The following is a 25,071-nucleotide window of genomic DNA, read 5'->3' as shown; positions in this document are numbered from 1 at the left end:
CCGAGGGGCGGGGCCAGCGCGCGTCCGGTTTACGTCACCCGCGTGCTTCTGGCTGAAAGGATCGTGGGGGACGCGGGAGCGCGCTCAGGACATTGGAAGTCAGGGTTAGGTCGCGGGGCCGCGCAGGTCCGCTTCTGTTACCTTTGATGTAAAGTGTCGGACGCGTTGGGTGCCTGAGAGCTGCCTGTCTGCTGGGGGCTGCCTGTCTGCTCGGGGTTGGGGGCTGCCTGCAGGGGAGTGGAAAGCTGCCTGTCTGCCTGCTGGGGATTTGGGAGCTGGTTGTCTGCTTGGGGGCCGCCGCTGGCCGAGCCCATTAATTCGGCCCTGGGTGGGTCTGCATCCTTAATGAGGCTGCGAAGTTGGCTCTGTGCCTGGAGCCGGGCGAGTTTGTAGATCATTCGGGTGATCAGTGGAGCTGGGGATAAATGTGGCAACTCTCTGATTCCACTACTCTGATCCCGTTTTCAAGGAGGCGGTGATTCTATTTCCAGCCAGCAGTGGTAATGGAGTGAGACACTCGCGGACATCGGAATTAGGACAGTATCCAGTGTCGGCGTCAAGCGTTTCCAAGTCAACTAACTATTCCACAGGTAGGTTAGCGTAAAGCTCCCGCTGCACTGTCCCCTCAATCACTCCCAGGGCAGGTACAATACGGGTTAGATACAGAGTAAAGCTCCCTCTAAACTGTCCCATCAAACACTCCCAGGGCAGGTACAGCATGGGTTAGATACAGAGTAAAGCTCCCTCTACAGTGTCCCATCAAACACTCCCGGGAGAGTTACAGCACGGGTTAGATACAGAGTAAAACTCCCTATACAATGCCCCCCACAATCTCCTAATTCCAATCTCTGATCACTTGTTTTAGTGCCAGTGTGAATATTTTGGTTTGTGACTATGAAACTCTGAAATGTAGTAAACAATGAGGAGGATAGTAAGACTTCAGGAGGACATAGACAGACTGGTGAAATGGGCAGACAGGCGGCAGGTGAAATTTAATGCAGAGAAGTTTGAAGTGTTACATTTTGGTAGGAAAAATGAGGAGGGGCAATATAAACAAAATGGTACAATTTTAAAGGAGTGCAGGGACAGAGAGACCTGGGGGTGTATGTACACAAATCTTTGAAGGTGGCAGAACCAGTTGAGAAGGCTGTTAAAAAGGCATACGGGATCCTTGGCTTTATAAATAGAGGAATCACATGAGGAAGTTATGCTAAACCTTTCTAAAACACTGGTTAGGGCCCAGCTGGAGTGCTGCAAGATTCGGTGATTCATTTCTCACATGATCTGTACTTGTGGGTCTGAGTGCGATTGTGCAGCGGTTTGTTTTGTGATGTCGCTGCTCGGAAGTAAATTGAGCTTCAAACTTCAATCAAACTCTGGGATTTAGTCCTGCTCTTGGCGCTCTGTCCCGACAGGTGGTCAAACTCACGAAAATCCACCACAATCTCAGAGCGGGGTACTAAATGTCATAGATAATATATTAATATTGTGTGGACCCAGTAATAAAGATCAGAACATTACAACAGATGGAAACCGAAACCTTAAAAATATGATTTCCGTGAACCACGCCGATATCGCAAACACTTATTTTCAGAAGGACGGAGTTAGGTTTAAACTCACTTGAAGATGTAACCTTCCGTAGTCCGTTAACTAAATATCCACAATGTGATTTCACGGCTGTAATCTCCTCCAGCCCCACAACCCCCTGAGATATCTGCGCTCCTCTAATTCTGCCCTCTCGAGCATCCCTGATTTTCGCTTCTCCGGTAACATTTCTTAGTTACTTTCGTCAGTTTGTAACTTGTATTGTGCGTGAATATCGTTGTATCGAATCTACCTGTAATTGAGCACATTTCAAATACCGTTTGAATTGTAACTTTCTCTTTCCTCAAACCACCAACAGGATCAAAGTATTCCATGGAATGAAGGTACTCGGTGTAGAATCAGAGGTTCATCCTTGGCTACTGGTTCAGATGGGTGCTTTAAGTGGTTTAAATGTTTGACTGCGAGTCTGGGTGTATCAGACCTTTTATAAATGGGAGATCGCTGCCAGGCTGTGGGGCTTGTTACCACAGTCCGATATAAAGGACTGTGTCTCATCCATGCCTTTGTTACTTCTAGACTTGACTATTCCAACTCACTCCTGGCTGGCCTCCCACATTCTACCCTAGGTAAACTTGAGGTGATCCAAAACTCAGCTGCCCATGTCCTAACTCGCACCAAGCCCGGTTCACCCATTACCCCTGTGCTCGCTGACCTATATAAGCAACGCCTCGATTTCAAAATTCTCATCCTTGATTTCAAATCCCTCCATGGCCTTGTACCTCCCTATCTCTGTAATCTCCTCCAGCCCCACAACCCCCTGAGATATCTGCGCTCCTCTAATTCTGCCCTCTCGAGCATCCCTGATTATAATCACTCAACCATTGGTGGCCGTGCCTTCTGTTGCCCAGGCCCTAAGCTCAGGAATTCCCTGCTGAAACCTCTCCACCTCGCTACCTCTCTTTCCTCCTTTAAGACACTCCTTAAAACCTACCTCTTTGACCAAGCTTTTGGTCACCTGCCCTAATTTATCCTTATATGGCTCGGTGTCAATTTTTTTGTCTTATAACACTCCTGTGAAGCGCCGTGGGACATTTTACTATGTTAAAAGCGCTATATTGTAGTTGTTGTGTCCTACGGGCCTGACTCCCCCGTGAGGCAAGAGTGGAGCTGGAGGGAGAAACATGGGGCTCATCGTTTCCAGTAATTGGTCCTATATTTTGAAGAATTCTGCTACAGAATCAGAGTGAGAGATTAGTATAGATGCCTTTGACCAAATAATAATGAGATAGGAGTAGGCCATTTGGCCCTTCGAGCCTACTCCGCCATTTCATAAGATCATGGCTGATGTTCTACCTCAACTCAACTTTCCTGCACTATCCCCATATCCCTTGATTCCCTTCGTATCCAAAAACCTATCGCTCTCTGTCTTGAATATAATCAACGACTGAGCCTCCACAGCCCTCTGGGGAAAAGAATTCCAAAGTTTCACCACCCTCTGAGTGAAGAAATTTCTCCTCATCTCAGTCCTAAATGGCCGACCCCTTATTCTGAGACTGTGACCCCAAGTTCTAGACTCCCCAGTCAGGGGAAACATCCTCCCTGCATCAACCCAATCAAGCCTTTAAGAATTGTATATGTTTCAATGAGATCACCTCTCATTCTTGTAAACTCTAGTGAATATAGGCCTAGTCTACTCAATTAAATATACAAAGTCTGTCCCTATCTGGGATCCAGGTGTATAATAGTTAATCTGTGAAGCCTCCCAGAGGTCCCCAGGTCCCTTGCTGCATGAATTCACCAGCCATATGTATGAGTTGCAATTCAACAGGGTCAGAAGTACCAATCCAACCAAGGGCACTTTTATTTAGCACTTTTCTGGAACAGTGCTGGTACCAGAAACATGACTGCAAAACCAAGATTCAGATCCCCTGTAAATCAGGACTGCAGCCTTTGTCATCATAGCTGTTTGTAACATACCTGCCTCTTGAGTCAGCAAGTTGTGGGTTTAAATCCCACTCCATAAATAAAGCACAACATCTAGGCCGACACTCCAGTGCTGTACTTTTGGATGAGGCCTTAAACCAAAGCCCCCTTTAGTGGTTCAGCTGGATGTTTAAGATCCGAAGCAGAGTCCTTGTATCCTGGATGGTCTTTTTTCTTGTGATATTTGATCTCTCTGGCAGATGTTGCAGGGCACCATTTGTTGCCCTTACACAGTACTGGCCTAAGAGTGAACCTTGTGGTGTGGGATTGGAGTCACATGTAGGCCAGACCAGGTGGTCTGGCAGGTTCTTTTCACAAGGACATTACTACAACAACAAGTTGCATTTCTGTAGCACCTTTAATGTAAAGAAATGTCACAGAGGCGTCATTTAAAAAAATAGACTGAGTCAAATAAGGAGATATGAGGAGGAGTTACCAAAAGCCTGGTCAAAGAGGTGGATTTTTCAGGTCTTGAAGAAGGAGATGAATGTTGAGGGTTTTAGGGAGGGTATTGCTGAGCATAGAGTCTAGGCAGCTGAAGGCATGGCTCGTAATGGTGTGCTGATAGGACAAGGGGATGCACAAGAGGGTAGTTTGAGGAACCGAGAGTTTGGGTGGGTTGTGGGGCTGGAGGAGGTTACAGAGATGGGAGCAGTGAGGCCACATGAGATGGCAAGGTCGATGGGGTGGCTATGAATATGGGTCAGAGAATTTATATAGAGGAAGAGATTTATGGAGGACAGTGAATTCAGTGGTGAGAAGACAAGGGGAATTGAGATGGAGATCGAAATCACTGAGGATGAGCAGTCACGCAGTGCCGATGCTGAACCAACTGTTTCTTTATTAATAATCCAGCAACTTTTCATGATTAATTTTCTGGTGTCAGCCCACAAATTATCAAATTTATTGAATTCAGTTTTACAACTTGCCCTGGTAGAAATCCCACCACCTCTGGGTTACAAGTTCAGGATACCATGAATGTTCATCCCTCAACCTACACCACTAGAAACATTCAGCTGGTTGTTGATTGTGGGACTTGCTACCCAACAGTGAGAGCCTTTCAAAATGGATTGGTTGTGAAGTACTCCGGGGCGTTCTGAGGACCCGGTGGGGCCCATGTGTAAATATAAGTTCTATTTATGAGAGGGAGCTGAATGGTGACCTGAATGTTGCTGGCACAGTTCAGCAGTGGTACATACCCAGCACTCACCAGCGAGAATGAGGAACTGAAAGAAATTAGTATTAGTAAAAAAAAAAAGTACTAGAGAAATTAATGGGACTGAAAGCCGATAAATCCTCTGGGCCTGATCCTAGGGTTTTGAAAGAGGTGGCTATAGAGATATTGGATGCATTGGTTGCCATTTTCCAAAATTCCATAGATTCTAGAGCGGTTCCCGCGGATTGGAAGGTAGCAAATGTAACCCCACTATTTAAGAAAGGAGGGAGAGAGAAAACGCGGAACTACAGACCAGTTAGCCTGACATCAGTCGTAGGGAAAATGCTAGAATCTATTATTAAGGACATGGTAACGGTACTTAGAAAATAATAATAGGGTTGGACAGAGCCAACACGGATTTATGAAAGGGAAATCGTGTTGATGAAGTTTTTTGAGGTAGTAACTAGGAGAATAGATAAGGGGGAAACCAGTGGATGTGGTGTATTTGGATTTTCAGAAGGCATTCGATAAGGTGCCACACAAGGTTAATAAACAAAATTAGGGCTTATGGGATTGGGGGTAATATTCTAGCATAGACTGAGGATTGGTTAACTGACGGAAAACAGAGAGTAGGAATAAACGGGTCATTTTCAGGTTGGCAGGATGTAACTAGTGGGGTACCGCAAAGATCAGTGCTTGGGCCTCAGCTATTCACAATCTGTATCAATGACCAAATGTAATATATCCAAGTTTGCTGATGATACAAAGCTCAGTGGGATTGTAAGTTGTGAGGAGGAGGCAAAGAGGCTTCAAGGGGATATAGACAAGCTAAGTGAGTGGGCAAGAACATGGCAAATGGAATATAATGTGGAGGAATGTGAAGTTATACACTTTGGTAGGAAAACATAGAAAAGCAGAGTATTTTTTAAATGGTGAGAGATTGGGAAATGTTGGTGTTCAGAGGGACCTGGGTGTCCTTGTACACAAATCACTGAAAGTTAACATGCAGGTACAGCAAGCAATTAGGAAAGCAAATGGTATCTTGGCCTTTATTACAGGAGGATTTGAATATAAGAGTAACAACGTCTTACTGCAATTATTTAGGGCCCTGGTGAGACCACACCTGGAGTATTGTGTACAGTTTTGGTCTCCTTACCTAAGGAAGGATATACTTGCCATAGAGGGAGTGCAACGAAGGTTCACCAGACTGATTCCTGGGATGGGGGGATTGTCCTATGAGGAGAGATTGAGTAGACTAGGCCTATATTCTCCAGAGTTTAGAAGAATGAGGGGTGATCTCATTGAAACATACAAAATTCTTACAGGGCTTGACAGGGTAGATGCAGGGAGGATGTTTCCCCTGGCTGGGGAGTCTGAACCAGCCATCTCAGAATAAGGGGTCGGCCATTTAGGACTGAGATGAGGAGAAATTTCTTCACTCAGAGGGTGGTGAATCTTTGGAATTCTCTACCCCAGCGGGCTGTGGAGGCTCAGTCGTTGAGTATATTCAAGACAGATCGATAGATTTTTGGATATTGAGGGAATCAAGGGATATGGGAATAGTGCAAGAAGGTGGAGATGAGGTAGAAGATCAGCCAGCTCCTGTCCAATATGTAAATTATGGAGATTGGGAAAACGGCAGGTGCAAATTAATTACTGGTTCACAGCCAACAGACACATGGGTGGGGAAAGAGAGAGAGGGGAAAGAGCTTCAGAACCTTACCATTAGAAAATGCAACGGCCTCGACATCACCAAATTAGTCTAGTTCTGGGCTCGGGCGCCGTTCCCTAATATAGCGGGTTGGGTGGAATCTGCAGTTCCAATTCATTCAAACGTTGAACTTACTGCTTGCAGGTAACTAGTGATGGTGAACAAAGAGCAAAGCGGCAGCGGGCAGGCGTCCAAGTCCAATGATGGTTCTAGTGATGGTTCCCGGGGGAGTTCCCGCAGTTCAACTCCCGGCCCCGACTGCGACCGCCTCCAGGAAAAGATCCGCCGGCGTATTGAATCGGGAGACAAATGGTTCTCCTTGGAGTTTTTCCCTCCACGAACCGCCAGTGGTGCCGTTAATCTGATCTCCAGGTGAGGCTGGTAATACTGAACAGCAATGAATGGCCGTGTGTACTGAAGCCCAGCAGGAGGATGGGGTTGTTGTGCACCATTGACTGGGTCAGTAGGATTGTTGTGAGGTGGCGAGGAGCTGACCAGCATCTTAAAGTGGGGGAGGGAATGAGGCGAAAGACTTTTATAAATTAAATAGTCCCTCAAAACTGGATCTCACAAGTTATGTCATGTCGTTGGGTGTTGGTTATTCTCTATAATCCTAGCCTTACTTAATACTAAACATAACCCTTTCTTTGTTGTTCAGACCTGCCTGCTTTGGTTTGTTGGAAACAGGAGTGTGTGATTTATAGAATTACATACCTTACTGGTTTATTATATAGAGATATATATTGTCGAAAGTAGTGGGATGGCTGCATCACTTCTGAAATGATGGACTGTTGGTGCTGGAGCGGCGCACTGGAGTCAGAGCGTGGGGTGGGGTGTGGTGGTGTCGGAGCGGGGGGTGAGTGTGGTGGTGTCGGAGCGGGTACGGTGAGCTGGAGTGGGGTGTGGTACGGTGGTGCTGGAGCGGGTACCATGTGTAGTGTGCCAGAGTGGGGGTGGTGTTGGAGCCGGAGTGGAGTTGGGTGTGGTATGGTGGTGCCGGAGCGATTGCGGTGTGGCGGTGCTGAAGCAGGTGCCGTGTGCTGGAGTGGGGTGTGATATGGTGGTGCCGGTGCGGTGTGGTATGGTGTTGCCAGAGCGAGTGTGGTATGGTGTTGCCGGAGTGAGTGCTGTGTGGTGGTGCCGGAGCGAGTGCCGTGTGGTGGTGCTCGAGCATGTGGCGTTGCCGGAGCGGGTGCCGTGTGTAGTGTGCCAGAGTGGGGGTGGTGTTGAAGCCGGAGTGGAGTGGGGTGTGGTATGGTGGTGCCGGAGCGAGTGCCGTGTGGTGGTGCCGGAGCGGGTGCCGTGTGGTGTTGCTGGAGCGGGTGCCGTGTGGTGGTGCCGGAGCGAGTGCCGTGTGGTGGTGCCGGAGCGGGTGCCGTGTGGTGTTGCCGGAGCGAGTGCCTTGTGGTGTTGCTGGAGCGAGTGCCGTGTGGTGGTGCTGGAGCGGGTGCAGGGTGTAGTGTGCCGGAGTGGAGTGGGGTGTGGTATGATGGTGCTGTGTGGTGTTGCCGGAGCGGGTGCCGTGTGCTGGAGCTAGTCCATTGCCTCACTGGTTGGCGGCCGTGGCTCCCCACAACGTGGATTTCCATTCGCTCGGGGAGATCAGAGGAACAGATCTATTTGCAAGAAACTAGTTGCAGTGGAATAGCAGAAGCTGAGGGACAAATTATTCGGGCGGTGAGAGATGCACGACACAAGGGAAAACTGAAAGGTGTTAGAGATGTACAGCGGAATTTTCCAGAGCGTACGTCAATGTCCCAGAATAAATGTGGACGGAATTGACCTAAATTTCAAGGGATCAGGCTGGTTTGATACTAACTGACTCCTGTGTCCTCCCGTTCATCAAAATAAATGCACCTAACACAAGGTGGCCACACGGTTCTCGCTGACTGTCCAACCCCCCCTCATTTGTGTGGTTGTGGCTGGTTTAATGCTTGCAGTCATTTTTTAAGTTCTCCTGTCAAGAGTTCTTCCCCTGAACGTACTGACCCGGGCTGGGTCCAGTTCCACAGGTCCTGGCCTTTCCTGAAAGTGATGGTTCTCGCTGAGTTACAAATCCTTCAGTCGTTTATCAAAATACAAACCTAGACACATGTTGGTGGGAATATCACAGCTGAACCTAACGCTTACTGAGTCACCGGAATAGGACCAGGAGTGAACCCTGGCCTAGTGAATTTTTTTTGTTTCCTCAGTAACATGGGGGTACTGAGGCCAATTGTCGCACTTCTAATCCAGCCCCGGTGCAGATCAGCTAACCTGGTACAGACCAAGTGTCTTCCTGATTTGTATGGTTCACTAGTTAAACTTGCTGAACCATTGGAGGGGCCAAACTTGGGATTTGATTCTATTGTGCAGTGAGATATGTTTTGTTGTGAGTTGCTGACTGTGGCCTTTGTTTGGTTAGGTTTGACCTTATGGCTGTTGGTGGGCCGCTCTTCATTGATGTGACCTGGCATCCAGCTGGGGACCCAGGCTCCGACAAAGAGACTTCCTCCTTGACCATAGCCAGCACAGCAGTAAATTACTGCGGCCTGGAGACATTGCTGCATATAACCTGCTGTAACCAGACCAAGGATCAGATCACGCAGCACCTGCAGAAGGCTCGTAGCCTGGGGCTGAAGAACATACTCGCACTCCGTGGTGGTGAGATACTGATTAATGTTCTACTTCTAACCTCCTCCCTTTACATGTTTCTCTCTCTTTCTGTCCCCCCAACCCCTGGAGATGCTCCTGGTTCTTGCTTCATGTCTCTGAGCTCAGTGTGTGGGTAAATCCACTCTCCATCACCTACCTCAATTATAACATCCATAGACATGGGGAGGATGATGAGCAGAAGGAACTTTGATTCTCACAACATGAATCCAAGGGCCACCGGCAACTCCCTCTTGTTCTATTGCAGGAATGTCCAAATGTCGCATCCCTGGAGTCGCGAGGGACACAAATAAAATTTAAACCTGAAGTTTTTCTATTGGGTTTACTGGGGTTCAACACTAGTGAATCTGGCAAACTTATTCCGATAACCACTGGCCTCAAAAACCATGCAAATAAACCAGTGTCCGAGAACCCAACTCAGGCGAACATGAAAACCATCCAATGATCCAATGAATCTATAGATCTTGAGTTGCTGATATTAACATCTCAGTTTTCTGATTTAAAATATATTCACCATGAGCCAACCATACCAAGAATGACCCTTTTCAAAGCTCCTGGTCTACAATATTCAAACAGGACTATTTGGCGAGTAAGAAATATAAACACAAATGTAACTGAGGTTCCTGGGCTTGGCTACTTCACACCGCCGGTCTCGTCAGCTTTCCAAGAGAATATCCTGGTAGGTCTAAATAAGTATTTAAAATAGCATGGGGGAGAGGAGGGGCAAAGATGCGTGGCACCCCCATTGACCTGAAATATTGGCACCTTCCTGTACATAATAACATCATAGTAAAACACTGTTTGGTGCAGGGATGAGGGAGAATCTATAAACCATTCTCAACCCATCAGCCTCACATTGATTAATTTGAATGCGCTACAGTCTATTCTACACTTTTCTACATTATCCAAGTACGCTGGGGACTGAGGCAGGAATGAGCTGGTGGGAGGTGCTGTTCAGTGCTTTGATGGGATGTGTGAGCCTTTAACAGAGGCTGTTATTTTGCAGATCCCATGGGTGGTGATGAGTGGAAGACTGAAGAAGGAGGATTCAGTTATGCCAGTGATTTGGTCAAACACATTCGTTGCGAGTTTAACGATTACTTTGACATCTGTGTCGCTGGTAAGCTCAGCTCTGCAAACCCAGTTTCTTTGCATCCCATTCCCTACGTCTTAAACTAGGCAAGGTGCTGATTTCAATCTTGTTTCCTTGCAGGTTACCCAACAGGGCACCCAGAGAGTGTCAGTTACAAGGAGGATCTCAGACACCTGAAGGCGAAGGTAGATGCCGGCTCAGACTTTATTATCACCCAACTCTTCTTCAAACCGGAAGCCTTCCTTACGTTTTTCAAGGACTGTCGTGCCATTGGAATTACTTGTCCTATTCTGCCAGGAATCTTTCCCATTCAGGTACGTACGAACAGAGGCCTGGAGACATCCCTGATCCCAGGTGAGCATCCTATACTGAGGTGACATGTTTTGTGGTGTAGGCCTTGCACTGGAGCAGTAACTTCACTAAGTTTCCTGTAGGAAGAGAGTGCTCCTCACTCCTTGTGCTGATGCAGTTCAGGTTATTGAAATCAATCTCATTTTCCCTTATCCTGTGGCAGGGGTATCACTCATTGCGACAGCTGGTCAAACTCTCCAAGCTACAGGTGCCACAGGAAATCCAAGACATCATTGACCCAATCAAGGATAATGATGCTGCTATTAGGAATTATGGTATTGACTTGGCCACTGACATGTGCAAGGTTCTGCTGGAATCAGGGCTGGTGCCAGGGCTCCACTTCTACACCCTGAACCGAGAGGTGGCAACCATGGAGATTCTGAAACGACTGGGACTGTGGACCGAGGACCCTAGGTGGGTTTGAACAGATAATATAACTACGTACACAAGTACATGATCTCTGCAATTCACTAGACCAGGACTAGCAGAAATCTTAATGATACTAGCTGGCCAATTAGCGTCATTTTGTTTAAATTCTGGATGTACCTTCCCTTATTTATTGATTAACTTGCATCACTATATTGGTGTAGGACATGATATTACTTAATCCCAGAAAGGAGATTATTGGTTTACAGTGGCTGTACTGTAACTGTGATCTACAAGAGTCCAGGAATTCATCGTTTGAATATTTCCTAGCTTTGTGCTATTCTTTTAGGAAGCTGTCATGGAGTCGGGTGTGTCTAACCTTTTAATATTCTCTTTCTCTCCCCTCCCCCAGACGAACCTTGCCATGGACCATCAGCGCCAATCCAAAGCGAAAGGTCGAGGATGTCCGACCAATATTCTGGGCTTCGAGGCAGAAGAGTTACATCTACAGAACCCAGGATTGGGATGAATTTCCCAATGGAAGATGGTACAATCTTAAAGCATTACTGGTGTTTAGACCATGAACTGTTGTGTAAAGGTGCAGTATGAGAGCAGCTCATCACACTAGTAAGTTTTCAATTGTAAATGTTTGTGCTGATACTAGTGTTGCCAGTTGGGTTTCGTTAGTGTGGTGTGTGTGTGTAATTTTCACGCTATATCCGCTTCAACTATGGAAAAATACCCAGGAGCACAATTCTTGATTCAGTCCTTCCAAACTTGGGTTGTGTCTGGAGCGAGCGTTTTGAGCTGTGTCACACCAGGTTCAAGTGCTGGTGTTTACAGGTCTTTCATCGTCAATTTGAGGGGATGAATATGGAGTATTCCAACATTAAAGTATATTGGCTAAAGTGTAGATTTATTTTCTCTCTCGTATATTGGTACAAATTCACTAAATAGATCCAATGGCAACACTGGAGAGTTTGTTTAATTTCCAGAGCCCCTAAAGCTTGTAAACAATTGTACAGAAGATATTTACAGATAAAATCAAGTTGAACTCGATTGGTGGCTTTGCCCTACACTTGCTCTGTCAAGCCCGTGTGGTAGCTGGTGTGCAACGGCCATCCCACGTTAAAAGAATCCAAGCACAGGCATCTTCCACCCTTTTAAAATGAAGTTCGGGACCTGGAACGTCAGGACCCTCATGGACAGAGGCTGTAGGTCCCGCATTGGACTCGTCAGTCACCTGAGAACTCATTTTTAGTGTGGAAGCAAGTCATCCTCGGTTCCGAGGGACTGCTTAAAAAGAAGAAGAGTTGATCAGTGTCTAGATTCTGTGTGATTTTATATTTGATGTTTTAGGGGGAACTCATCATCTCCTGCATTTGGTGAGCTGAATGATTACTACCTCTTCTATCTGAAGAATAACTGTCCCAAGGAGGAGCTGCTGAAGATGTGGGGTGAGGAGCTGGTAGATGAAAAAAGCATCTTTGAGGCCTTCACGACGTATATCACTGGGCAACCCAACAGCAGTGGGAAAAAGGTAATAGAACTGGAGTGACCAAGTAAAACTGTGCTAAGAAGTTGCTGTAATATTTATTGTAACTAATTCATAAGACAAGAGTTAAGTTACCAATCCTGTAGCAGTTTATGGAAACTTAACTTTAAGTTAAAAATGTCATTTGATGCTCATTTCTGACTTGCCCAATTAAGTGTTTAGATACAGCTGCTACCAGGTGAAGTTACACAGTGCAGGAGAATGAGGCTTGAGGGGTGACATTGCTGATTAATGTCAAGATATTTCAATATTCACGCTCTCTTGACATATTTATGTCCTATAAATGTAAATATATATGGAGTTGTCAAAGTCCAGAACCTCCAGTGCAAGCCTTGGGGTTTCTGTGCCATTCATGCCTCCAGTGAGAGTTAGTCAGTATTTCAGACGGCCACAGTCCTCCTTTACAACACAATTTGCCAATTTAACTAGCACCATCTGTCAAGCTGGTATTAGCAACTGTTTTTGATATTGTCTTGTTTCCCAGCAAGAGCTCCAGCAACATCCACAACAGTGATCGTCATTCTTCAGTACTGTGATTCCTCATCCCTCTGACTTGTAGCAACATGTCAGATGATCTGGTCCGATCTGATCTTCAGGTTGGGGATCTATATCCAAAAAATATTTAATTGGATCATCTTACAAATATCTGAATAAATGAGAACTTTTCCCTTGTGTGCTAAAGAATTTCATGATAAAGGAGTTTTTTTTCCTGGCCAGTATATCTGGAAATTGTTCAGTAAACTTGTTTTGAACTTGGAACAGACACTAGATTCTGGGACCTTATGGCGCATGTTTTCACCGACTGTCTTCCAAAAAGAAAGTAGTAGCAATCGCCCAACAGTGACTTGCTCGTGACTCAATGTTGCTCTCTCTCCCCTTCTCTCCCTCTATCCCCGGAGATGGAACATGCATCCTGATGGCAGCTGGTGGACTGTGAGCTGGCACAACTCGACCAGCTGAAGTAAACCACTTTGGGCCTGGCAGCCTCTGGCTTGGAGTCCAGGGCTCAAGTGCTTGAACAACCAAGCCAGCCCTGTTTTTAAACAGATGTGACTTCTGGTTTGTGTATTCTCAGGTAACCTGTCTGCCCTGGAATGACGAACCTCTGGCACCAGAAACATCCCTGATGAAAAAGGAACTGGAGAAGGTGAATCAGATGGGAATTCTCACTATAAACTCCCAGCCCAATGTCAACGCTAAGCCATCAACTGACCCTATCAGGGGCTGGGGGCCAGAGGGAGGCTATGTGTTCCAGAAGGTAAGAGTAACTAGAATACTAGGAGAGTAAAGAGAACCTACTGGGGGTTCAGAACTCCCTGGTTTGGAATCTAGGGCAAGTGATATTGGCCATGAGGGAACATAGGTCTTTGCTCTGTGCCTGAATCTTGCTCTTCCTGTTCCAGGCCTACCTCGAGTTTTTTACATCCTCTGAAAATATATCTACTCTACTCAAAGTTCTGAAGAAATACAAAACACGAGTGAACTACCAGATCGTAAATGTGAAGGTGAGGACTCATCAGTCATGGGTGGGACCGCGAGTGCTGCAGTAAAGGAGGTAACTGAGTTTCACTTGTACTGTAACGAAAGGTGCTAGAAGAAGAGGAGTTCCACTCTGTCTATCTCTAGTCTGTTCTTTTGTTTCTCGGTTAGTTGTAGGTTGCTAGGGATTCACTGATGCCTGTTAACTTTCATCAGGAGATTGAGCATTGGGCCTGGGGAGGGGCTTGTCATACTCAATAATTATTTCTAAGAGCCTGTTGGTGAAAAGCCAACATATATCCACCCCAACCTCAGGCCTGCATTTAAAAGGATGCTGTCTGTGCGCTAACACTTCCTAGTCATTAGACAATATGGCCGCATCTGCAAGGTCTGCAGGCTGGAGTGAAGAAGTCCACTAGCTGCATTTCCTCAGTCATGTGTTACTACTTATCTGAACTGCACTCCCCTGCGGCGATCAGCAGTGGAGCCCAAAGTGATGGATATATCACAGGGTGGGATCGGCAATGGAGCTCTGTGATGGATGTATTGTAGGGTGGGATCGGCAGTGGAGCTCTCGATGACGGGTGTATCACAGGGTGGGATCGGCAGTGGAGTTCTGTGTATGGCAGGGTCTGATCAGCAGTGAGGCTCTGACGGGTGTATTACAGGGTGGGATCGGCAGTGAGGCTCTGTGATGGGTGTATCGTAGGGTGCGATCAGCAGTGAGGCTCTCAGTGACGGATGTATCGCAGGGTGGGATCAGCAATGAGGCTCTGACGGGTGTATTGCAGGGTGGGATTAGCAGTGGACCCCTGTGACAGGCGTCTCTCAGGGTGGGACAATCTCTCCTCACTGCTCACGCTGCTACAGGTGACCATCTCCAGCATCAACATGCCTGGGGCTCGGATGGAAAGAGCCATTATAGGGGTGCTTTACTGCCTTCTGGACTACATAAGGCACTGGAATGGCCCCAGGGAGACCCCAGCAGTCAGGGCATGGCTGAAAGGTGACATGACCAGCCCCTCTAGTCTTCCACTCAGATGATAACTGCAAACGAGCATTCAGCCTGGAAAAGGAGGCTGACTGCTCCCTCAGTCCCGAGAGGCCCCCCCACTGAGACCCAGCAACCAGCCTGACTTGCACCTGCCACTGAAGGAGCAGCGAGAAGCTGCCTCACATTAGGTTCGGCAGCATACAAACTCACCAAGGAGACTAAATGGGCAACAATCCACTTTATGGAACACCAGCAGGTTGATTTTCAGACTTGAGTTACTCAGATCTTGTATCCAACCTAATATGGGCATAAGTGAGAAATTGCAGCTGTTTTCAGCACTGATTCATAAACTAACCTTTGAACCTTTTCTAACCTGTTGCAGGGTGAAAATATAAATAATGCCTTTGACCTGCAGCCGATTGCAGTTACGTGGGGGATCTTCCCTGGACGTGAGATAATTCAGCCCACAGTGGTCGATCCCATCAGCTTCATGTACTGGAAGGTAATGGGAATCAAACCTTGTGCAGAATAAAATACTATAAACTCCTGGGTGGCTTTGTAAAGAAGTGACAGTAGATGAATTTTGTAACTGTTCCATTTCCTTCCCCCGCAATGGCTCTGAACACATCGATCCTCAATCCTCCCGCCTGTATGTGTGGCAGCTCCCAATACATTGCTCTTGGATTCCTGTCTGCTAATTTGTGTGGTCAACTATTCAAAGGCCTGGTACAGCCCCCTTCCATTCAAAAAATCAACAATGGAATTTCTTACCAACACTTGCCCTAATATCCCAGTGTACACACTGCTTTATCTGACATCAAAGGGAGAAATACATTTGGTCTGTAGAGAGGGGAATAGTCAGAGTGTGTGTGGGGAGAGCGGGGCAGTCTGTGTATGTGGGGGCGAGGGGAGATAGGCTGTGTGGGGAGAGCGGGGCAGTCTGTGTATGTGGGGGCGAGGGGGAGATAGGCTGTGTGGGGAGAGTGGGGCAGTCTGTGTATGTGGGGGCGAGGGGAGATAGGCTGTGTGGGGAGCAGTCTGCAGACTCTAACGCTGTGATTTGTTCTTAGGATGAAGCGTTTGCCCTGTGGATTGAGCGATGGGCGAAATTGTACCCGACAGGATCTCCCTCTCGGCAGATAATTCAGGACATTCACGACCACTATTATCTGGTCAATCTCGTGGACAATGACTTTCCACTTGAGAACTGTCTCTGGCAGGTTATTGATGACCTCTTCACGTTAAAAGCGTCTGAAAAGACTTGTGCTTCTCCAGCTTGTGACCTGCCTGTAGAACCTTGAGATCTTGCAGGACAACAACAGGCTCCTAATCTTCTTGTATAACGGCAGCTTAGACTTTGCATAGGAGGAACTCCTTATCCCAGCCTCCTGTGGGCTAACCAGAATGTTTCTTGGAGTGGAATAGATTTTTAATGTAGTGTTTGGCGCTGTGATTCTCATTGAGTGAGGTCATTGTTCAGGTTGAGCTAGTTAATAGGAAGATTATCCGTTTATTATTTTTCTGTATTTCCATGGAGCCGCTTGGGGTCTGGTCATGTGCTAAATGGCCATTATTCATGTGGAGATAATAGTGAGTCTTGGCAGGACCAAGCAGGAAAAGGGAATCACACCTGCAGCCCAATAGCCAGATGTGTGTCATCCAGCAGACACTGGACTAATCAGAGCAGGAACGCTGTGTGCTTGTGTATCTCCCCTCCACCCTGCAGCACATGTTTAAGTGGAACAAAAACTTCTACAAAGTCCAAGTGGCAGAAACTTTTATACAGCTAGCGATTTGCACAGACTCCAGGAGAACAGCTGGCTCCAGTTGTTCACTTCTTGGGTAACTCTGATCTCTTCCTGTTTTCAAACTTGTCTCGCTTTGAAATGTGGTGGAAACTAATAAAATACTTGGTGTCTTTTCCTGCAGTGACCATGTGTTGAAATTTTAGGTATCCATCTGTTAAAATAACACTTTAAACCTTGATTTAAGCTAAGTTTAGGAACAGACCTTAGCAGCAGATTGATCTATCTCAACTTCGCTGTTAATTAATGTTGTGGCAAAGTAACTTGTAGCTGGGAGCGGAGACGGGGTAAAGATCCGTAGTGACAGTATGAGATCTGTCCAAGGGTCAGCATAAGTATGACCGTAAAGATCAGTAATGTTCCTCTATGTAAATTTTATCTGCGTGCTGGGACAATGAGAACAATTGGAGCAGCTCCTGGGCATAGGGACAGCTCAGGCTTGGGAAATTGCAGAACCTGGTTTCCCAGAGCCTGTTCTGTGGATCAGAGGAAGCTGTGGTACAAGTGGCTGGAGGCGGAAGAAGCTTGTTTTTTGGCTAATGTGGAGTGATTGAACATTCAGGGCACCTATAAAGTGTCAGCTTGGCTCAATGGCGGCACTCGCCTCTGAAGCATGAGCTTGCAGGTTCAAATCTGCAGGATTTGGGCACATAATCCAGGTGGACACTGCAGGACTAGGAATGCTGCTGGGTGTGTTTTTCAGATGAGATATTAAATTGAGGCCCCCTCCCACCCTATACAGGTGGATGTAAAAGATCCCATGACACTATTCGAAGAACAGCAGGGGAGTTCGCCCGGGTGTCCTGGCCAATATTTATCTCTCAACCAATGTCGCTAAAACAGATTATCTGGTCATTTATCTCATTACTGATTGTGGGAATGCTGTGTGCAAATTGGCTGCCGCGTTTCCCGAAGTTCCAACAGTGACTACGCTTCAAAAGTAAATCAGTGCTTTGGGAAGTCCTGAAGTTGTGAAAGGTGCTATATAAATGCAAGTTCTTTCTTTAGCATGCTGGGGACTGTAATGAGCAAGAGGCCGAGGGTTTATGGGCAGGGAGCCCAAGCACCAGGAATTAGCAAGTTGTCTCGGAGCAGGTTTCTGTTTCTTTGAAGCATGAACTGGGGTTTGGGTTTGAGCGGAAATCTGGCAATGCCCCATGGGATTACTGGTCTCATAGCATTTAGTGACTACGGTAAGTAACTTTAGTTGGGCAGATGGGTGTTTACCAAGAGGGGACAGTGAGGGGTCATGTTGCCCCGTGGATTCCTTTTGACAGCTGATACATTTTCTGCATCATTAACAAGCTCAAGTTTTAAATTTCCATACTGCGGTTGAACAGACATGGGATGGGGGAGGTGCAGAGGATGGAATGGGCAGGGTTACTGTGTGAAAGGTCAGCCTCCACCGGCTCTTTTAGAAACACCAACTACAAATAATTCTCAAATGCCTTTCTGCAAAGTCTTTGACATTTAGTAAAATATTCATACGCTACCTCATAACATCTTACTGGGTCAAGGTCAAGCTCCTGTACGAACATATACAAAAATGACGGAAAGGAAAACACCTCCAGGACTGGTCCATCCAGCCTGTCCCATACAGTCGTGATGTCTCGCGCAGATATTTCCCCACCCACCCAGAGTCGCCTCACACAGATTTTGTATTATGTTACCTATCTGCTGAAACAAGGCACCAGCAGTTTAACAAGCATTCACTTCCACCGTGCAACTTGTTTCAGGGGCACCTTGAAGAAGGTATTGCTCCTGTATTTCCATTTTGCATTGGCTCACAGTTACATTCAGTTCTGTTATCCTATGAATATATGAAAAAGGGCAAGTAAAGACTAGCTGATCCATCAAGTCTGCCCTATCCTGACTGGTTCAACCTCTACCCACCATCACCTGCCACCCACACAATCTCCTGGGAGAGGCAAAAAACCAGAAATAACCTTACGTCAATTTAGGAAAAAACGCCAGATCATCAGTGACGGTGATGCAGCCCCCAGTAAACCACCCACTGTCTATATAAAGATCTCTCGGCTCATCCAGCTCCCATCGGAGTGCCGCAGCAAACCCACAGTCACTCCATGAGACGGCATTTTGCTCCAGAGATCAATCACCTCAGATCTAACCTAGTTCTATGTTTACGTAACTTGTACTTTTGTCCCCATGTCCTCCCCACTTGGAGCCAGTCTAATCCTTTCATTATTTTAAAGATCTAAAATCCAATCTCCTTGAAGCTTTTCTAAAATACAACAGTCTATCCTGGTAACTGAGGGCCTTTCAACTAGGAATCGATCTAGTGGCCTCCTCGGCTCCTTTCCCAAGGCCCGTACACCACCCACCGCGTGAGGGGGTCAAAACTGGACACCGGATGCTGGTTGTGCCCTGACGAAGGCCTCAGAGACAGGAGGCTGTTTCTTGTTTATATTTAATTGTTTTGACAATACATCCTGACGCCCTTACAGCATAGCTCATGGACTTTCAGTAACTCATACACAATAACCCCCAAATCCTTCTCCCACTCGGCAGCCTTGAACACCCACACTACATGATTTACATACGCTCAGAAATAAATGGTTTTGATTTAACAGCCATTACTGAGACGTGGTTGCAGAGTGACCAAAGTTGGAAACTAAATATTCCAGGATACTTTTAGAAGAGACAGGCAGAATGGAAAAGGAGGAGGGGTAACCCTGATAATAAAGGGGGGAATAAAGACAGTAGCGAGAAAGGATCAGTTTGAGCGGAGCTAAGAAACAACAAGGGGCAGAAAACACTAGTGGGAGTAGTCTACAGGCCCCCTAACAGTGGTTGTAGTGTCAGGCAGAGTATAAATCAGGATATTAGAGATGTATGTAACAAGGGTGATACAGTAATCATAGGGGACTTTAACTTTCATACAGACTGGGCAAACCAAATTTGCAGAAATAGTGCAGAGGAAGAGTTCATGGAATGCATTCAAGATAGTTTTCTAGATCTATGTCAAGGAACCTACGAGGGAATTGGCTATTTTTGATCTAGTACTGTAAATGAGGCGGGGTTAATTAATAACCTTGTAGTAAAGGAGCCTCTGGGGAGCAGTGATCATATGATAGAATTTTAGGTTGGGTTTGAGTGTGATTTAGTTAAGTCCGAGACTAGGGTCCAAAACCTCAACAAAGCAAACTACGTAGGTATGAGAGGCAAGTTGGATAAGGTAGGTTGGGAAACTAGATTAAAAGATATGACAGTAGAAAAGCAATGGCAAACATTTAAAGAAATAATTCATAATTTGCAATGAATATACATTCCTTTGAGGAATAAACACCATGAGAAAATGGTCCAACCCTGGCTGACGAGAAATTAAAGATAATATTAGATTAAAGGAAGAGGCTTATAATGTTACCAGAAAGAGTAGTAAGCCTGAGGATTGGGAGGATTTTAGAATTCAGCAAAGGAGGACCAAGAAATTGATAAAGGGAAAATAGAATGAGAGTAAACTAGCGAGAGACATAAAAACAGACTAAAAGCTTCTATAGGTATGTAAAAAGGAAAAGATTACTGAAAGTAAACGTGGGTTCCTTACAAGCTGAGACAGGAGAAATTATAATGGGGAATAAGGAAATGGCAGAGAAATTAAACAAATACTTTGTGTCTGTCTTCATGGAAGAAGACGCAAAAAACCTCCCGGAAATAGTGGAGAACCAAGAGTCCAGCGAGAATGAGGAACTGAAAGAAATTAGTAAAAAAAAAGTACTGAAGAAATGAATGGGACTGAAAACCAATAAATCCCCTGGATCTGATGGCCAACATCCTAGGGTTTTAAAAGAGGTGGCTATAGAGTTAGTGGATGCATTGGTTGTCATCTACCAAAATTCCATAGATTTTAGAACGGTTCCCACAGATTGGAAGGGAGCAAATGTAAACCCACTATTTAAGAAAGGAGGGAGAGAGAAAACGCGGAACTACAGACTAGTTAGCCTGACATCAGTAGTAGGGAAAATGCTAGAATCTATTATTAAGGACGTGGTAACAGGGCACTTCGAAAATACGGAATTATAAAAGGGAAATCGTGTTTGACGAAGTTTTTTGAGGTTGTAAATAGCAGAATAGATAAGGAGGAACCAGTGGATGTGGTGTATTTGGATTTTTAGAAGGCATTCGATAAGGTGCCACACAAGAGGTTATTAAACAAAATTAGGGCTCATGGGCTTGGGGGTAATATACTAGCATGGATTGGTTAACGGGAGGAATGCAAGTTGTGAGGAGGATGCAAAGAGGCTTCAAAGGGATATAGACAAGCTAAGTGAGTGGGCAAGAACATGGCAGATGGAATATAATGTGGAGACATGTGAAGTTGGTAGGAAAAATAGAAAAGCAGAGTATTTTTTAAATGGTGAGAGATTGGGAAATGTTGGTGTTCAGAGGGACCTGGGAGTCCTTGTACACAACTCACTGAAAGTTAACATGTAGGTACAGCAAGCAATTAGGAAAGCAACTGGTTTGTGGGCCTTTATTTCAAGAGGATTTGAGTATAAGAGTAAAGACTGCAATTTTACTGCAATTATATGGGACCCTAGTGAGACCACACCTGGAGTATTGTGCACAGTTTTTGTCTACTTCCCATAGAGGGAGTGAAACAAAGGTTCACCAGACTGATTCCTGGGATGGGGGGGGGGCTGTCCTATGAGGAGAGATTAAGTAGACTAGGCCTATATTCCCTGTAGCTTAGAAAAATGAATGGCAATCTCATTGAAACATACAAAATTCTTACAGGTAGATGCAGGGAGGATGTTTCCCCTGGCTGGGGAGTCTAGAACCAGGGGTCACAATCTCAGAATAAGGGGTTGGCCATTTAGGACTGAAATAAGGAGAAATTTCTTCACTGAGGGTGGTGAATCTTTGGAATTCTCTACCCCAGAGGGCTGTGGAGGCTCAGTCGTTGAGTATATTCAAGACAGAGATCGATAGGTTTTTGAATATTAAGGGAATCGAGGGATATGGGGATAGTGCAGGAAAGTGGAGTTGAGGTAGAAGATCAGCCATGATCTTACCCAATGGCAGAGCAGGCTCGAGGGGCTGAATGGCCTACTCCTGCTCCTATTTCTTTTATTCTTATGCTCGGAGATGCACAACCCATGTGCATCACCCTCCATTTATCTAAAAGACATCTGCCAGATACATGCCTGATTCCCCTTACATCGAGGTCTGCCTACAATCTATTGTTTCATTACACTTGCACATATTTGTGCCAGTCACAACTTGCGGAGAGTTCCCCCGATGTCTTCATCCAGATCATTGATAAAGAAAATGAAGATCAACGGCCCAACACCGATCCCTGGGGGACTCCACTAGTGATTGGTCCCCATCCAGAACCACCACCAATAATACTTTTCTTTCCACAGAAATGCAACCAGTTCCTTCTCCAATCCACCATCTGCTGCCAATCTCTCCTTGGTTGGTAGTTTTTTGTATGCCACCTGAATCTGCTCTGAGGAATCCTTCATTGGCTCTTTGTCCTTCGAGCTCATTATAGCCTTGGTCCAAACATGGACAAAAGAGCTGAATTCCAGGGGTGAGGTGAGAGTGACTGCTCTTGACATCAAGGCAGCATTTGACCGAGTGTGGCATCAAGGAGCCCTAGTAAAACTGAAGTCAATGGGAATCGGGGAGGAAAACTCTCCACGGGCTGGAGTCATACCTAGCACAAAGGAAGATGGTTGTGGTGGTTGGAGGTGAATCATCACAGCCCCAGCAGTGTCCCAGGCCCAACCATCTTCAGCTGCTTCATCAATCACCTCTCCATCATAAGGTCAGAAGTGGGGATGTTTGCTGATAACTGCTCAGTGCCATTCGCAACTCCTCAGATAATGAAGCAGTCCATGCCTGCATGCAGCAAAACCTGGGCAACATCTAGGCTTGGGCTGGTAAGTGGCAGGTAACATTTGTGCCACACAAGTGCCAGCCAATGACTATCTCCAACAAGCGAGCGTCTAACCCTTGACATTCAACGGCATAACCATCGCCGAATCCCCCACCATCAATATCATGGGGGTCACCATTGACCAGAAATGTAATTGGACCAGCCGCATAAATACTATTGCAACAAGAGCAGGTCAGAGGCTGGGTATTCTGCGGCGAGTGTCTCACCTCCTGACTCCCCAAAGCCTTGCCACCATCTACAAGGCACAAGTCAGGAGTGTGATGGAATACTCTCCACTTGCCTGGATAAGTGCAGTTCCAACAACACTCAAGAAGCTTGACACCATCCAAGACAAAGCAGCTCGCTTGATTGGCACCCCATCCACCACCTTAAACATTCACTCCCTCTACCATCGGCGCACCGTGGCTGCAGTGTGTACCATCTACAAGATGCACTGCAGCAACTCGCCAAGGCTTCTTCGGCAGCACCTCCCAAACCCGCGACCTCTACCACCTAGAAGGACAAGGGCAGCAGACGCATGGGAACAACTCCAAGTTCACCTCCAAGTCACACACCATCCTGACTTGGAAGTATATCACTGTTCCTTCATCGTCGCTGGGTCAAAATCCTGGAACTCCCTCCCTAACAGCACTGTGGGAGTACCTTCACCAGCACGGACTGCAGCGGTTCAAGAAGGTGGCTCACCACCACCTTCTCAAGAGCAACGAGGGATGGGCAATAAATGCTGGCCTTACCAGTGTTGCCCACATCCCATGAACGAATAAAAAAAAGGGGCCCTGACTCCTGCCATACCCCACCTAGGCACAATCCTCTTCTCCAGTGTCCTCTGGCTGCCGACTGCTCCTTTCCATCAGCTGAGTTTGATGCCAATTCACATTCCCGAGAGTTATTTTCCTTAAACCTATAAAATTATTTCTGCTTTAGTCTAACACGACCTATTGTCCATTTTTAACTGTAGGGACAAATAAGGCTTCCTGTTCCCTGAAGATGGCTTTGAAGGTATTCCATTTATCTTTAGTGTTATTATCCCTGCCTGGTAGAATTGCCCAATTACTCTTGCTTAAGTCATCTGACATGAATCTTGTCATTCATGTGGAAATGACTTATGAAATAATACTGGGTGGCCTGCTGGTGGCGCTGTCCAGGGAGAGTATAAATACTCGGGCATGGGCCCAGCTTGCTCAAGATATTCTTTAACGGGAACTAGTGAAGGACACAACTAGATCTCCATGTTGAAAAACAGTTGATTAAAGCCTTGTTTAATACTCAGACCAAGTGCCTAGTAGTTTTCTTATGTCACCGTCTTTGCAAATTTAGCCCCGGTGTGAGTATTACATTTTCAGCAGCCACGGTTTGGCCGATGACATTGAATGTAACAATATTGTGGTCCCTGTTGCCCAGGTGTCCCCCACCTGGAGGTCTGATACCACAGTGGGGTCACTACTGAAACCAGGTCCTGTGTTACACACACCCAGCTCTGTGATCTTGTATATGTCACACACCCAGCTCTGTGATCCAACACACATCTAGCTCTGCGATTCTGTGTGTAACACACACCTGCCTTTGTTATCCAATGCACATCTAGCGGTGTGATCTTGTGTGTAAAGCTCTGGTATCCTGAATGTAACACGCACCCAGCACTGTGAGCCTGTGTAACACACCCCTCGCTCTGGTGTCCTTAGTGTAACACCACTCTGCTACTCCAAGTTGGCAGGAAAAATCGTAGAGCAAGTTATTATCTTAATGGCAAGAAACTGGAAAGTACTGTAGTACAAAGGGATCTGGGGGTCCTGGTGCACGAAACTCAAAAAGTTAGTATGCAGGTGCAGCAAGTGATCAAGAAGGCCAATGGAATGTTGGCTTTTATTGCTAGGGGGATGGAATATAAAAACAGGGAGGTATTGCTGCAGTTGTACAAGGTATTGGTGAGGCCGCACCTGGAATACTGCATACAGTTTTGGTGTCCATACTTAAGAAAAGACATACTTGCTCTCGAGTCAGTACAAAGAAGGTTCACTCGGTTAATCCCGGGGATGAGGGGGTGGTCATATGAGGAGAGGTTGAGTAGATTGGGACTCTACTCATTGGAGTTCAGAAGAATGAGAGGCGATCTTATTGAAACATATAAGATTGTGAAGGGGCTTGATCGGGTGGATGCGGTGAGGATGTTCCCAATGATGGGTGAAACTAGAACTAGGGGGCATAATCTTAAAATAAGGGGCTGCTCATTCAAAACTGAGATGAGGAGAAACTTCTTCACTCAGAGGGTGGTAGGTTTGTGGAATTTGCTGCCCCAGAAAGCTGTGGAAGCTACATCATTAAATAAATTTAAAACAGAAATAGATAGTTTCCTAGAAGTAAAGGGAATTAAGGGTTACGGGGAGCGGGCAGGAAATTGGACATGAGTCTGGGTTCGGAATGGTCATGGCCCTGTGGGTAGTGGAGCGGGCCCAGGGGC

At 46.2% G+C, this 25,071-nt stretch overlaps 2 protein-coding genes across 6 annotated transcripts in view; one reads left to right on the top strand and one right to left on the bottom strand.

Annotated features, from left to right (window-relative positions):
• Positions 1-40: 40 nt before the first annotated feature.
• mthfr (methylenetetrahydrofolate reductase (NAD(P)H)) lies at positions 41-16,808 on the top strand. Of its 5 annotated transcripts, none has more exons than XM_085967141.1 (13): positions 41-104; positions 470-590; positions 6,540-6,767; positions 8,800-9,038; positions 10,054-10,167; positions 10,261-10,454; positions 10,655-10,905; positions 11,270-11,404; positions 12,217-12,397; positions 13,488-13,670; positions 13,816-13,917; positions 15,268-15,387; positions 15,956-16,808. In XM_085967141.1, exons 3-13 carry the CDS (start codon positions 6,550-6,552, stop codon positions 16,184-16,186), a joined length of 1,968 nt encoding a protein of 655 aa, XP_085823267.1. In that variant the 5' UTR covers positions 41-104; positions 470-590; positions 6,540-6,549; the 3' UTR covers positions 16,187-16,808. The 5 variants fall into 5 exon arrangements, with proteins under 5 accessions (XP_085823267.1, XP_085823266.1, XP_085823268.1 ...); XM_085967140.1 differs by lacking the exon at positions 41-104 and adding an exon at positions 111-126; XM_085967142.1 differs by lacking the exon at positions 41-104 and adding an exon at positions 1,904-1,928 and having other exon boundaries at positions 111-590.
• LOC147100653 (uncharacterized) overlaps positions 11,825-25,071 on the bottom strand; it is a 67,386-nt gene continuing 54,139 nt past the window's right edge. The window contains exon 20 of the transcript XR_015073530.1: positions 11,825-13,017. The gene's annotated coding sequence lies outside the window, so the exon portion shown is untranslated. The remainder of the gene's footprint in view (positions 13,018-25,071) is intronic.

The sequence above is a fragment of the Somniosus microcephalus genome, chromosome 25, assembly GCF_052327205.1.
Source record: "Somniosus microcephalus isolate GS21.2 chromosome 25, FLI_Smic_1.0, whole genome shotgun sequence".
Classification (NCBI taxonomy): domain Eukaryota; kingdom Metazoa; phylum Chordata; class Chondrichthyes; order Squaliformes; family Somniosidae; genus Somniosus; species Somniosus microcephalus.
This window is presented reverse-complemented; position numbering and strand designations above follow the sequence as displayed.